At 31.9% G+C, this 15,038-nt stretch overlaps 1 protein-coding gene across 3 annotated transcripts; it reads right to left on the bottom strand.

Annotated features, from left to right (window-relative positions):
• Positions 1-11,419: 11,419 nt before the first annotated feature.
• Positions 11,420-14,036, bottom strand: LOC112720345 (biogenesis of lysosome-related organelles complex 1 subunit 2). 3 transcript variants are annotated; one of them, XM_025771257.3, is made up of 3 exons: positions 13,774-14,036; positions 11,983-12,115; positions 11,420-11,872 (listed from the first exon to the last, which is right to left on the bottom strand). In XM_025771257.3, exons 2-3 carry the CDS (start codon positions 12,091-12,093, stop codon positions 11,591-11,593), a joined length of 393 nt encoding a protein of 130 aa, XP_025627042.1. In that variant the 5' UTR covers positions 12,094-12,115; positions 13,774-14,036; the 3' UTR covers positions 11,420-11,590. The 3 variants fall into 3 exon arrangements, with proteins under 3 accessions (XP_025627042.1, XP_025627041.1, XP_072062598.1); XM_025771256.3 differs by having other exon boundaries at positions 11,983-12,199; positions 13,774-14,030; XM_072206497.1 differs by lacking the exon at positions 13,774-14,036 and adding an exon at positions 12,678-12,726 and having other exon boundaries at positions 11,983-12,199.
• Positions 14,037-15,038: the final 1,002 nt, after the last annotated feature.

The following is a 15,038-nucleotide window of genomic DNA, read 5'->3' as shown; positions in this document are numbered from 1 at the left end:
GAAGTTATATTATGTTTTCTTGAGAGAGAGAAATTAACAAATAACTAATGTTGTAGTGCAACACAAGAAAATACTATGTGTAGAGAGTTTAACGAGAAACTAAAATGGTGTCTATGATCATGGCGAAAATATTGTAACGGTAGAGGACCATGAAACACAAGTGGCTCTCTAGTGCTTTTATTTTGACTTTTTAGCGCTTGTGGAGAAAAGAAAATGTTGGCCATCGATGCACCAAACATGCAGCCAGGAACATATATATTTTTCATTTTTATAAAATTGTTACGTTGATATAAAAAAATCAGCTGCTAATTAGTCATTAGCTACTTTTATATAAATGCATACCTTGTTTAATTTATTTTTAATATATATTTTATAAAAATAAATAATTTATTATTTAAATTTTTATATTAATAATTTTTTTTAAATAGTGACAGAAGAGGGTTAGAACTTTAGAATTGGAAAAAATGGTGGTAATGATTTTGATTATTGTTAATGTATTTGGTCGAGGACTTTAACGTAGCGTTTGTTTTGAGATATTGAGATAAAGATCGAGAGACTGAGACTCAGTATTATCCTAAAATTTCAGTATTTTAGTACTTTCAAAAAGTGAAGACACATGGGACTAAAATTTTTAAAGATTGAGACTGAAACTTTAATAATATTTTATATTTAAAATACCTTCATTTCAATTAATTAATTTTAATTTTATCCTTTGTACAAATTAAATTAGAATTTCATTCATGTTTAAATTTATGTCTCTCACTTTGCACTAAACAAAATACTGAAGTTTATTTCAATCTCTGTCTCTTAGTCTTTGTCTCTCAGTCTCAGTCTCAGTCTTTCTGTCTCTGTCTCTCCACCAAACGCTACCTAAGAGATTGAAGACGACCATGGAGGATTAATTTAAGAATTTAACGTTTTTTATTAATAAAGTCAACAAAATTCAATGATTGAGTATTTTGTTTGATGAATTCGCTAGGAAGACAATGAAAAATCTTGACAATATGTATAATGGGCTAGTTATTTAATCCGATAGGAATAAATAATAAAAACCACTTCACAAATTACCTAAATTCAAAAACTCTTATTCAATTATTTCACATCAAATTTTAAATCCCCTAATTTTAAATTTTAAATTTTAAAAAAATCTAGTTAGTTATTTCAAAAAAATAACCATCTAAAATCCTAATTTACTAAAACATTTCACTCCAATACTTTCTTCTTTTTTAACCGGCGGCCACTCCACCTTCATCAATAATCATCCCACTTCACCGTCGCTGCTTGACTTGCTACACGACACTCACCCTTAGTAAAAATAACCATCCACTTAAGGATAAAAATAATCATCTGCATACCTAATGAATTGAACATCTAACATATTTTAATTATATATAATTAAACCCAATCCAATCAAAATAATCATCTACATAAAAATTAAAATAACCATCCGCATACCTACTAAAATGACCATCCTAAATTGACCATTAAAATAGAAGAAGAAGAAAATGAATAAACAGAAGAAGCAATTATGATCATCCAATAATTTAATTTTTATTAAAAAAAATGTATAATTTGGCACTTAAGTCTTATGATTTGATATAACCATAAAACTAGAGAAACAAAAATGAAAAAAAAAATCTTGAACAGATGAGGAGACATGAGTGAGAATCAAAAGTAAGCAATTGAGTGTTGGGTTTAATATTGCCTTCACGCACGCGTGCATTACATCTACCATACTCACACGGTTAATTCAAATAGCGGCATCATTGAGCTCTTGGCGGCGTATGCGAGAACCTGTGGCAACGTCAGCTGGAGTCTGCGGTAACGTCGGCGGCATGGTCGGCTGGGAGGGGTTGCAACGGCGTAGGTGAGGCTGCGGCAGCAATAGTGGACCAGAAATTGGAAGCATATTATGAGAATAGGAGTAACCGTTCGAATTGTGAATGAGTTTAATTGTTATGGGCGACAGCAAAACTATGGGTGACGGTAGCTGCTGTTGGTGACGACGCAACACCGGTGAGATAGGAAAAAACTGGACGAGAAGAAAGTCACATCACATAAGAGAAAGAGGCCGTTTTTGCAATATACATAACTGTTGTAAATTCTTATTTATTTTAAATTTTAAATTAAAATTTATTAAAAATTAATTAACTTAATTATCATGTTAATTTTGGTTTTACTATTATTATACATATTGTACATTAAATTTATTGATTTTTTTTATTTTCTCTTTATAAAATATAACTTATCGATCTTTTATGGTTATAAAAATAATTTGGTTATTTCATAGCCAATTTTATCGGCATGCAATACAGAAAGAGATTATAAAAAAAAAAAAAAAAGACAATTTACGTATCTAAATTGTTTGACCCCAATATTACGTAAATACATTGTTTCTAAATTTAATACGCAAATGAATTGTTTCACTATTTTATGTAAACCGCTACTGCCAGTAGCGGTTTACGTGCGTGTATGTGAGTGTAAACCGCTGCTGCCAGCAGCAGTTTACGTGCGTGTGTGTGAGTGTAAACCGCTACTGCCAATAGCGGTTTACGTGTATGTGTGTATACTATTTAAATAATATTATAAATAAAAAATTTAATTTATCATTTCACAATATAATTTAAAAAATATAAATATGCATGTAATAAATTTTTTATTTATATTTATTATTAAAATGAGATTAAATAGCAAATCAAAGAGTGAGTACTCACACAGTACTAAAATATATAAACTAAGACTAAATTTTTTTTTATCTTCATCCCTTCTAAAACTCATGAATGATAAAATAATTTATTTTTAGTAAAAAATTCACTAAAGCATACACTTTTTCTTTAAAAATTACTTCATTTTTTATCCATATAAATCATATGATTGCAAAAAATATATACTCCGTTTTCTTTCTCTCAATTTTTTTGTAACTTAATTTAGCAGTTTCTGTGTTCCTCTAACGGTTTACGTTGATTAGAAAAAATGTTTGTTTATGCTAAATTAAGTTACAAAAAAATTGAGAGAAAGAAAACGGAGTATATATTTTTTGCAATCATATGATTTATATGGATAAAAAATGAAGTAATTTTTAAAGAAAAAGTGTATGCTTTAGTGAATTTTTTACTAAAAATAAATTATTTTATCATTCATGAGTTTTAGAAGGGATGAAGATAAAAAAAAATTTAGTCTTAGTTTATATATTTTAGTACTCTGTGAGTACTCACTCTTTGATTTGCTATTTAATCTCATTTTAATAATAAATACAAATAAAAAATTATTACATGCATATTTATATTTTTTATTTTATTCATCAAAATTATGATGCTATCACTATTATTTATCCAATTAATCAACTGTAAAATACAAATAATTTTTATTTTTTGGTATAAGACAACAAAGTTGCACAAATAAAAAAGTCATTTAGCTAGAACCTCAAATGCAAATCAGCAGCAAAGAACACAACTCATTTTTCAAACTCTCCAATTTCTTTTGTATGGTTGATATAAATAAAAGAGAATGAAGTGATTTTTAAAGAGTAAAATATATAATTTAGTAAACTTTTGGCTAAAAATAAATTATTTTATTATTTATAAATTTTAAAAGAGATGAGAATAAAAAAAATTAGTCTTGCTTTATATAATTTAATACTTTGAAGACTGTATTTTTTTATTTGTAATTTGGTCTCACTTCTAATAATAAATACAAATAAAAAATTTATTACATGCATATTTATATTTTTTAAATTATATTGTGAAATGATAAATTAAATTTTTTATTTATAATATTATTTAAATAGTATACACACATACACGTAAACCGCTACTGGCAGTAGCGGTTTACACTCTCACACACACGCACGTAAACCTCTACTGCCAGTAGCGGTTTACACTCACACACACGCACGTAAACCGCTGCTACCACACTCACACACTCACACACATAAACCGCGGCTGGTTGTAGCGGTTTATGCACATCTGATAAACCGCTACTGCGGTTTACATAAAATAGTGAAACAATGCATTTGCGTATTAAATTTGGAAACAATGTATTTGCGTAATATTGGGGGTCAAACAATTTAGATGCGTAAATTGCCCAAAAAAAAACTATAATAAATTATAATATTATAACTATTATTAAATATAGTGGATATTTTTTAAAATGTTATTCCGTAATTATTTTTTGTCCCATTCATTTTGGTAATTTTTTTCATATTAAAATATTAGTATTACTCGTTTTTTTTTATCTATTTTAATGATATATTAATTCTGCCACTCTCTACGTAAATTAATTAACTTATTTTCACTCTAACTCTATCCTATTCCTAACAAGTGGTATTAAAGTCACTTGTTTTTAGAATAAAAGTTTAATTCTGCATATACTTTGCGTAGTTGCAGGTTTGTCTGACTTTTTATATTAGAAAAAAATTTATCTTAATATAAGAGGATTTTTTTTAAATAAAATAAAAAAATTATTTATTTCTTCAAGCAAGATATTTTAGATTTATTTTTTAAAATATAATTTTTTTTAGTAATAAAGACAAGTTCGCCGCACTCTCTGACAAATTATATAAATTATATAGAGTTTGCCATACCTCTAGCAAACTTTATGTTAGGTTTCTAAAATAAAAGCAGACTGTTGAAAAGCGGATCAGAGAGGCACAATTTCTTTATTTACTTTCTTTTTTACTATTGACATTTTCTCTACGATGTCAAGGAATCCATTGTTATCCATTTATTACGATGGTGAAATAGTGTATAACGAAGAAAGTTCAATCGTTTTTAGATCGGAGCAACCGATAATTACTTATATGACACCGGAAATCAACAGTTTAACAGCTTTGAAGAATTTGATGTTGCATTCCATCAGACAGTAAGAGGCAAAAATGGTGAAAAAATTTACTACAGATATCCGACCGAAGTAGATGGCAGTTTGTTTTATAAAAAGTATATTACAGTTGTATTCTCTCTATTACTAGTATATTTATCAAACTACGGTTGTGAGAAATATTTCTATTGTTTTGAATTAGGTACCGTTTGCACGACGACGAGGACGTACGGCTTATAAGGTCGTGGCACAACCGATGGACAAATGTTTATCTGTTGGAATTATTCGTGTTTCTAGTTGAGTTTGGTGACCGATGATCATCTGCAAATACTGTCGATGATAGTCTGTTGAGTGGAGCTGTTAGACAAACTATCAGAAGGATGATGGTGGATCTAAATATGCCACCTGAGGATAATCAGGAGGAGTCTAATGTTGAAGTTTGTAACGTTGACTTAATGGATGACGGTGTTGAAAGTCATGATGATTCTGCTATCAGAGACCCGATGATGGATCATTATGAAGTTAACCCCGATGACGGAGACGATGCTGACGAAGAATCACCCGAAATTCCTGATGATGGTGACGAGGAAGAAGAGATGAACTACTACGGTGAGACACAAATCGCTCTGACACAGCCTGCCAGTTTTCGACCATATGACCGGCCGAATCATTTCACGAGGTTGAATCTCAATGCAATGACTTCGGATTGGTCGGGAACAACACCCAGAATCTGCTCACCTAACTCCTCGATGGTCCGTCCTTGATGGTGCTGCTCCCACCCACATATGCATCCACTTACAGGATCACCGTCAATCCTGAGTCCTAGCTGATAGGCCACGTCTTGCAGGGTGATAGTCATCTCCCCGCACGGTAGATGAAACGTGTGGGACTCAGACCTCCACCTCTTTATTAACGCCGAGGCAAGCGGCCAATCGTGCTCGAACTTGACCATATAGGCCACATACTCAAACCCGACTCATCTGAGATATGGCTTAATCTGCTCTGGCGGCCATGTCATCAGATTCTGCCTGGTGCGCAAGATCTGAGGTGCCTACCAAATGAAAATAAAAAAATTGAAAAAACTGGGACAGTGAACACATATAATAACAAGTTCACCGCTTATTAATTATAATAAAATAAAAATAGTGAAAAAGTATACCACTCGATCAAGCCTGCCAGCAATGTGCTCAACGTGATCTAATCTGTACATCTCATCCTTATAACCCAATAACTACTGCTCCATCTAAATATAATCTAGTAAAATGAAATCACACACACTAAACTCAATTCCTTTTACGTTAACTAAATTATTAAAAAAATATTTAAATCCAAAATAGCTTATAAATTTACTAATTTTAATTCTGCCCCAACTAACTGACGTCGTCAACTAACTAATTAATTAATAACTAACTGAACCCTAAATTTTACTAATCACATTTCTTTTTAGTCTAACTTAACCTAATTAATTATTTCACTAATTACCTTCTAATTCACAATGTAAACTAATTATTCTAACTAAACTAACTAGCAATTTACTTTGTTATACTAATTAACATGTTTATAGACAATAAACAGCAACTATACTTAAAAACAGTAACATAAAAAATCTACCTAACATAACAATAGTTAACAGTAAGTCCAACTAACATGTAAACAGTAAATTTGTTATTCTAACTAACATGGAACCTATAACTAATAATTTTTTCTAACATGTAAACAGTAACTCTAACTAAGCTAAAAAAATTAACTCTAATAACTAATCTTATTGTTTATTGATATGGAATTAAGAATGTCGTCCACAACGAATTTTATGGATGTCGAAAAGATAGAAAGGAGGAACAGAGTAAATTTGGAAGAGATTGGGAAAAAAAAAGGATAAAAGAAAATAATCCCATTGAATTTATATAGTGCACCGAATTCATCATAGAGTTCGCTGGGGTGCGACGAACTCTATAATTTATATAAAGTTCGCAGAGATACGGCGAACTTGCCTTTATTAAAAAAAAACGTATTCTAAAAAATAAAACTGAAATATCTTATTTGAAAAAATAAATAATTTTTTTATTTTATTTAAAAAAATCCTGATATAAGATGTCGATTTAAAAATTTAAAATGGTGAAATTAAATTTAACAGTTTTAATGACTTTCAATTATAAAAATTAAAGGTACAAGCGTTACTAGATCAGCAAGACATATATAACAAAAACAGTGAATGGAATAAATAGAATTGCTGAAAAAATTATTTGAGAATTAAAAGATAGAGATAATGGCAAAAGCAAGAAGTACAATTCAATTATGCTTGGCAAACAACATATTAAGATAAGTAATTGATGAAAAAACTGCTGATTTATTGCGGAAAACCTGGATAAAAAAAATGTTTATCAAGGTTTTGTCTAACAAGATATACCAAAAGAAAAGATTGCATACATTTAAATATTTACTAGAGGGTATAATCAAATATATATATATATATATAACACTCAGAATTTAACTATACATTCTCTACAATATTACATCACTACATTAGAAGAGAACTTATTACTTAAAAAATATTCGAAACTTTGAACTTGCTTCGTTGCTTCTTGCTATGTGTTTAGTATTTTTCTTAATGTATTAAAACTTTAGATCATCTCTAATTTATAGGCAACAAAAAACTTCGATACCACTTATTAGAACATTGTGATGTCATAGCTTACATTTTTAATAATATCTCCAACCACTCCACCACCAATGTCTTCTTGAAATTTTAATGCCCTGCTTTAGATGTGGCTAGAGAACTTGTCATTGCCTATATATATGAGATGGTCTGAAGTCTCAATACACCAAGAAAACCGCTATACATATGGCATTAATGGCAAGAAACAACTAAGCAAGTTCAAAGTTTCGTGTGTTTTCTAATTGAATTCTCCTGTAGTGTGTAGTAAAATTTTGAGTATTATAATTAATATAAACTAGAATTGTTATACCTTTTAATACTCACTTTGTTTTACAAATTGTAGTAAAAGAAAATCTTACTATAATATACTATGTCATAACTACCGTTAAATATAGTAGATATATTTTAGAATGTTATTCTGTAATTTTTGTCCCATTTATTAAAAAAAAATATATCTTAAAATATTAGTTTTTTTCTATATATTTATCTATTTTGTTGGCAGAATTTTTTTATTTAAATTATTTAAATATAATATTAATAAAAATGTATAATATAACGTGTATTTACATATATGCAAAATATTTCATATCCTGGGTACAGTGTCTTAAATTGGGTACACTATATCCTGGATATGAAACAACGCGACGAAACACAACAAAGTGCTACCAGAATATATTCAAAACGCAGTAATCGGGTATTGTATATCCAAAATATGTGCATAATAGAAAAGCGAACACAGTACATGAGATGCATTAGAATGCTATATAAAACGTGTAGCCGAGATCCTTATCTTCATTCTAAATTTTTTTGAGTTTTGGATGGTTTTAAAAACATACATGGCTAGATGAAAGTGTTACGTCCGATTAGAAAATATTAACAGATAGAATGCAACTTAGCATGTAGTCGGAATATTGAATTTTGAGGTCAATTTGTGTATCTGTTATTTTCAATAGTTAATTAGTTAATATATTTTGATTTATTTAGTTTTTAGTTGATACCACATTATATGTTAATTAGATGTTTAATATTTATCCGGATGAGATTTGTTGAAAGACTAGAACATTAGAATTTGATTAGGTATATATGAAATAATTTTTATTTGTCGTGTTAGTTTATTATGAAATCATTATTTTTTTATTTTTTATTCTTATATTAATTAAATAATATATTTTTTATGTATTAAATTAGTTAATGACTCATGCTTAAATTTAATTAAATTATATTATTAAGTAAATAATCCATTTTCTTACATACAGTCCATATGCGTTAAATTATTTAATGAGTCATACTTAAATTTAATTAAGTTATATTTATAATTATTTTATTATAGAGAAATATTAAACACAATAGGTAATAAGTTTTAGGAGACTAATGAATAGTAGTTGTACAGTCATCTCGGTTGCTCTTGGCACGTTGTATGACTTTGGGGTTCTCGCCGCCTAAAGTGCTATTACCTTATATCAGGAGGCTGGGTTCAGACATGCAGTAGAACTAAAGAATTTCATTTTCGATGATGTCTTATTCTCTGTATTTGTAGAGTGGTGAAAACCAAAAACCTATACTTTTTACCTTTCGTAGGACGAGGTTACTATATCACACTGCAGGATGTGACATACCATCTTGAATTGCATACAAATGGTGATCTGATAGACGGCTGCACTAGAGATTTTTAACAGTTTCATGGGCACTCCACATGGCAGTTCCAAGGGGGAGGAAGAAGAAATCGAATACCTCCACCAGTTGGAGTATCCGACACATACTCCCCAGAAGACTCATTATTGTTGGATGACTTGGTGTCAACAACATAATCTGAATCAGACTCACTCAACTCTACGTCAATACTATTCCCCGGATTGGTGAAGTGAAAAGGCCTTGCCGGGATCAGGACTGCATGGGGTATTAAAGAAGACGGCCCAAAACCACCAAACACGTCACGAATCTCAGCATATGACTCCATCACATATTACGACATTAGTCTAGCATGCACATCAAACATTGTACTAACATGCTTATTGTCTTCAACCTAAAACGTCCTATTAATAAAATCTCTACTAGACAGCTGATAGGAATCTATATGCTACTCGGCCAATCCTTCGAATTGATCGCCCCATATTGCTTAAGATGACATTCTTAAGCGCATCGAGAGAACCAACACGAAAAGTGCGCAGCATTACAAGTGAATTGCACTCAAATATTACTCCCTTATCACCATTTTTAATGATCCCATTGGGATAAACTACTACTACAAAAAAAACTTATTACTAGCCATTTTTTTGGAAAAAAAAGGAGAGAAAGAATAGATAGAATTAAGATGGATGTAGTGTGATGAATAGTTGGTCAAGAAATTATTTATATAGGTGTTTTTGTTATATATCTAGGGTGCAGAGATCCCTATTTATTTAAGCACATATTCCCGATACAATACCTGTTTAAAAGCGTGATCGTAGGAAGACAAACTAGTCACGCCTTAAAAGCATACCTATTTTCTTTTATGGCTACGCTTTTGAAGCTTGACAAAAAGTATGGCCAAATTACTAATAAGTCACCACCTTCATAAAAGCGTGCTGGTTTTTTCTTATGACCATGCTTTAGAAGCGTGGCAAAAAAAACGTAGACGAATCACTAATCAGTCGCCACCCTCATAAAAGTGTGGTTATTGACCATTTTTTGCCACACTTTTAAAACGTGGCAAAAAATAGTGTGTCGACAGGTCGTTTTTCTTGTGATGTATATTCCGGATACAATATTAGAAAATTGCTTATCGTTGTATATCGGGTACAGTGCATCCAATTTATGCACAGACTTTTAAATTGTTTGTATCCTGGATACAAAATATCCGAATTATACTTTTGTAGGTTTTGATTGCTTTGTACCCAAGATGTATAAAATACACACAAATACGTAAATATGTTACAAATTACATATTTCTATAAATATTATATTTAAATAATTTAAATTAAAAAATATTCTTTGATGGCATATTAATTTTATCCCCCTCCATGTAAATTATTTAGTTCGATTTCATTCCGATTCTGTTTTATTCCTGGTAGATATTGGTTGTGATTTCCAATAACATTATATAAGAATTAAGAGCGATACATGTTACAAACATTGTAGAAAGAATCCAAAATTGCAGGAATTGTCAGTAAACTATTGCCATTTAGAAAACATATGGAGATTATAACGAAAAAGAGATGGTAAAAAAGGCTATTGAACTATCTAAAGAGAGAAAGCACAAATATTCACACTTCATGATAGCCGCGATAGAATGCTTAGTACTGTTACTCCAAGAAGTTTCATTATGTCTCGTAGCAGTAGGACTTGTTTAAAATGTTAACTAGATATCGGTGTTCTAGTGTGTTTGAATCGTACTTCTTTTTTTTCACTTATCTAAGTACTAATAGTTAAATATACCTCCTGCTATTTGTCTATTTTATCCCTCCTTTTGTGTATTTGGTGACCAATCTAACCCCAGAAGATTTTTTTCCGTTTTAAAATTTTTGGGCCAGTTTTTTTCCGTTGTAAAATTTTTGGGCCAGTTACGTAGTGTAGATCTCTATCATAGTTCATCATGCTAACATGATTCTAATTTATTTATTAAAATTTATTCACTTCAATTTAATTATAATAAATAATAAAGTATATTTTGTAAGAAACCAAAACATAAATAACAGAAATATAATTTGAATTTTACACATAAATATTTAAGCATTTCATTTATGAGTTTAATTTTAATACACAATACTATAAATAATTTTACAACTAATCAAATTCATATGTTTAGATAACTTATTTGTTTGGTTGTGTAATTATTCCTTTTGAGTTAAATTTATACTCTGTCGTTTCATCTCGTTGCTGTTTATCAATGACACTTATTAAATTTAATTTTGAGGACAAAGCAATGATTATAGCTTGCGTAAAACCTGTCTCTCAGGAAGAAAGCCAAGATTAATGTAATTAATGAGTTGTAATAAAATTACTTCATGGAAAATATACTAGCACCGGTATTAAGGGAATACAATACAACCTCTCTGTCATTAACTGGTTAACACAAGATAAAACACTCAAAATCACTATGTAAGCAAGTTACCAAATCAAATCTATACATATTTATATTATCTAATTATTAGGAGGAGGATGAAGCCTAGTTTGGTACACAGACTGCACTCTTGATTCCAACAAACACACATATTTGTCAAGCATAGAGACCACAACTTCAAATTCAGTTACTTGCTTCTCTATGGCATCAATCTGCTCAACATATTCGTTGAAGCTATCACTCTTGCATTTCAACTGCTCCACAAAAACCCTCAACCCTGAAGCTAAGTCGCCGTAACCTTTGTACTCTTCCGCAACCCTCACATTCATCTTCTCTAATAACTCAAGTTGATTATTAGTCCCCTAACTCACATAAAACCATTGTCAAACTTGATATTCCAAATAATGTTGTATCCTCGGATAGTTTACATGATTTGTAATTCATTGGAATTGTTTGAGACAACGGTTTTTACCTGAAGCTCCGATTTGATCATTGTGCTAATGCTGCTAAAGAGATCATTGAGTGACTCTGTAAGTTCATCACGCTTCTGATTTTGTGGTTCACCATTGTTTGCACCATCCATGGTTCACACCGGGTAGTTAAGACTGCAATTTGCAAGGGAAGGGTTGTAGTAATGGAGAAACCGAAGATGGTGATCTAACCACTTGTTGTTTTTGAGGTCCAGACCGCTGTTGTTTCATATATATATATATATATAATCAAAATAAAATTTAACAAGAAAAGAAAAAAGAAGAAGAAAACCTTCTAATTAGTTGTAAATAGATTATTTTGGTTTCTTGTCTTTCATTTTTCTTTCCTCTTTTTTTATTATTTAAAATTTTTCCCTTCAACTTCTAAAAAAAATTATAAATCTTATCTTTTGAGCTATATTCTAATTTAGTCCTTTGATCACTTACTCTTAGAATTTGTCAATGCAAGGTTAGGTGCTACTGGAATCTGCAGGAGCTGAAAAGCTACAAGGCTGATTCGGTTTTATCCTTTAACTAAATGAGGAACTTATTTGTGTTCTATTATTTTGAGGTGAATGAAACAGTGATTCTTAATGGGTAAATACCAAATATAGTGGCTGGACATGGAGAATCTAATATATTTGAGGAAGTATAATTTAGTTTCACCTTAACAGAATGAACACAACTTAATTTTAACCTGCACAGAGGTGATGCGGACATAGAGGCATAGACCACCATCAATCTACCATTAAAGAATTTCTCTGCAAGTCAGTTAAAGAATTTTTAATTCCTAGACTTGTGGATGTGCAAGAGATATAAGAGCATATTTGTATGGGACCTTTAGATGCTAGCCTCGGTAACACATTGACATTGTGGCTGTTTATGTGATATCTATCCTTCCCCCAATTTCATCATTTGAATGTGAATTGATTGAGTGTTTTTATTCTAATCTTTTTGTGGTAAATTAGCAAATACTACACAGACATCTTTGAAGCATGGAGAGTTTTACATGAAAATATTTGTACCCTTGTTATAAAAAATAGCAATCTAATAGATTCAATCTTTACAAGTTAACACCTAATAAATTGTTAAACTAATCTGTGCCTCGTATTTAAAAAAGATAACGAATGACCTTGGTAGATATATAGTTAAGAGTACTATTAAACAGCCATAGAATGTCAATTCTACCAACATATAGCCTGCAACGTCCAAAGTTTCTACTGCTATATGGCCAATCTAGTCTACCAATATATAGTCTGCATAGTCCATGGTCCAATATTTTTCTAAATGATATATAAGCACTTCCCCGCGCATAGCGCTATGCGCAGGCACATATACTAGTAAGATAACAATTTTAATTTGACAGGATAAAGATAACAAAGCAATGATGAGGTGAAACAAGATTTTGATGTCTATGATGAGAACAAAGAAGGGTTGATTGATGCCATGGAGTTGCAGAGAGTTCTATGCATTTTGCTACTTAAGGGAGCAAGAGTTGCATCTTGCATGTGGTGGTAAAAATAATAAATTTGCACTTCTTTCAGGTGTCATTGTTGAATATACACATCTTGGAGGCAGGTTTCAGGTTTGAATTATATTGCTTTTGGGACAGGCATCCAATGCAATGTAATACTTTGCCCAACACCAAAGTTTATCATCAATAACAACAAAAACTCAACAACATAGCAACAAATTCAACAAAACAGCAATAAAGACACAGCAAATTACAAAAAAATAACTAAGGCAATAACAACTCAAGAAGACAGCAAGGGATCAGAGGACAGAGGACCTACCGGAACGACACAGCGAAGCAACGGTCAAGACGGCGCGACGGGAGGTGGCGACAGGAGATAGCAAGGCGTCGGTGGAGGGAAGGAGTCGCCGGCTCAGAAAGACAGAGGAGAGAGGCGCTGGTACGAGGGACAAGGGAGAAGAAAGCTGAAGAGGAGCATGAATTGGGCTGGTGGGGTTAGATTTTTTTTCCTGAGAAAATACCCGTCCTGTCCATTTTTAGGAACATCAAAAGGTTAAAAAAAAAAATAGAAGTAATCCAAATAAGTTGAGGTTTTTAAAATTGATTCTTATAAAATTTAATTTTGATTTACTGTTAATGTAAAATTGTTTGAGAAAGTATAAAAAAATAATGTATATACTAAACAATGCGAACAACGAATTAAAAAAGCAATGTAAAACTTATTAAATATTTTCAGATTTTAAAATTTGAAAATTTAGGATTAGCACCCCTAAACACATTCACACTACGTAGAGTCCTATCATCCCACTGTAACAGCATTTTCGACCTCCACCACGCAGCCTCCACAATGCTCCGCCGGTCCACATTCACATTTTGTCGTCGCTGCAGAAGGCAGCTTTGACGCAAAGTGTTTGTCTGTCGAGAGTGCTGCTGACCGGTGACACCTGTGGAGCCGCAGCCATTGCTGTTTCACGATCTCGTACTCCTGCCTATGCTGCTATTCACGACTCTAGGGCCGCCGCCTCCACAATGCCCCGCCGGTCCGCATCCATAGTTCGCCGACGCCACTAGTGAGAGCTTTCAGGCGAGGTGTTTGTCCATCTGAGAGTGCCACTATTCTGCGATAGCTGTGCAGCCGCAGCCACTACTGTTTCAAGATCCCATGCTCCCGCCACCGTTGCTATTCACGACTCTTATCAACTAAGTCGGATGTTCATTTTACTATGTATGCGGATGGTTCTTTTCATTCTAAAGTGGATGTTTATTTGAGTATACCATTGGTATTTTACTTGATTTGCTTGATTCTGTATACACCATGCTCCACATGATGTTCATTTTACTATGTATGCGAATGGTTCTTTTTACTAAGATGTGGATGTTTATTTGAGTCATACCATTTGGGTGAACAAAGCAAAGCGGCACGCGATGAAAGTGGCGAAGACACGACATAGCAGCGTGAAAGCAAGGACAGAGGTGCAAGGGGAGCAATGCAGGAAAGAAGAAGGTGCAGCGGTGGCGTCAGTTGCAGGAAGCACAGGGGTGGCGCGAAACATGGGAGAAGAAGGTGCAACGGCGGTGAGGTGC

This window comes from Arachis hypogaea, chromosome 11 (genome assembly GCF_003086295.3).
Source record: "Arachis hypogaea cultivar Tifrunner chromosome 11, arahy.Tifrunner.gnm2.J5K5, whole genome shotgun sequence".
Taxonomy (NCBI): domain Eukaryota; kingdom Viridiplantae; phylum Streptophyta; class Magnoliopsida; order Fabales; family Fabaceae; genus Arachis; species Arachis hypogaea.
This window is presented reverse-complemented; position numbering and strand designations above follow the sequence as displayed.

What these genes read in the sequence shown, in the direction of transcription:
- LOC112720345 (XM_025771257.3), bottom strand. Translation starts at nt 12,093, where the DNA reads ATGGATGGTGCAAACAATGGTGAACCACAAAATCAGAAGCGTGATGAA. An exon ending in TGATCAAATCGGAGCTTCAG is followed by an intron (nt 11,873 to 11,982) that starts GTAAAAACCGTT and finishes TATGTGAGTTAG; the next exon opens with GGGACTAATAATCAACTTGA.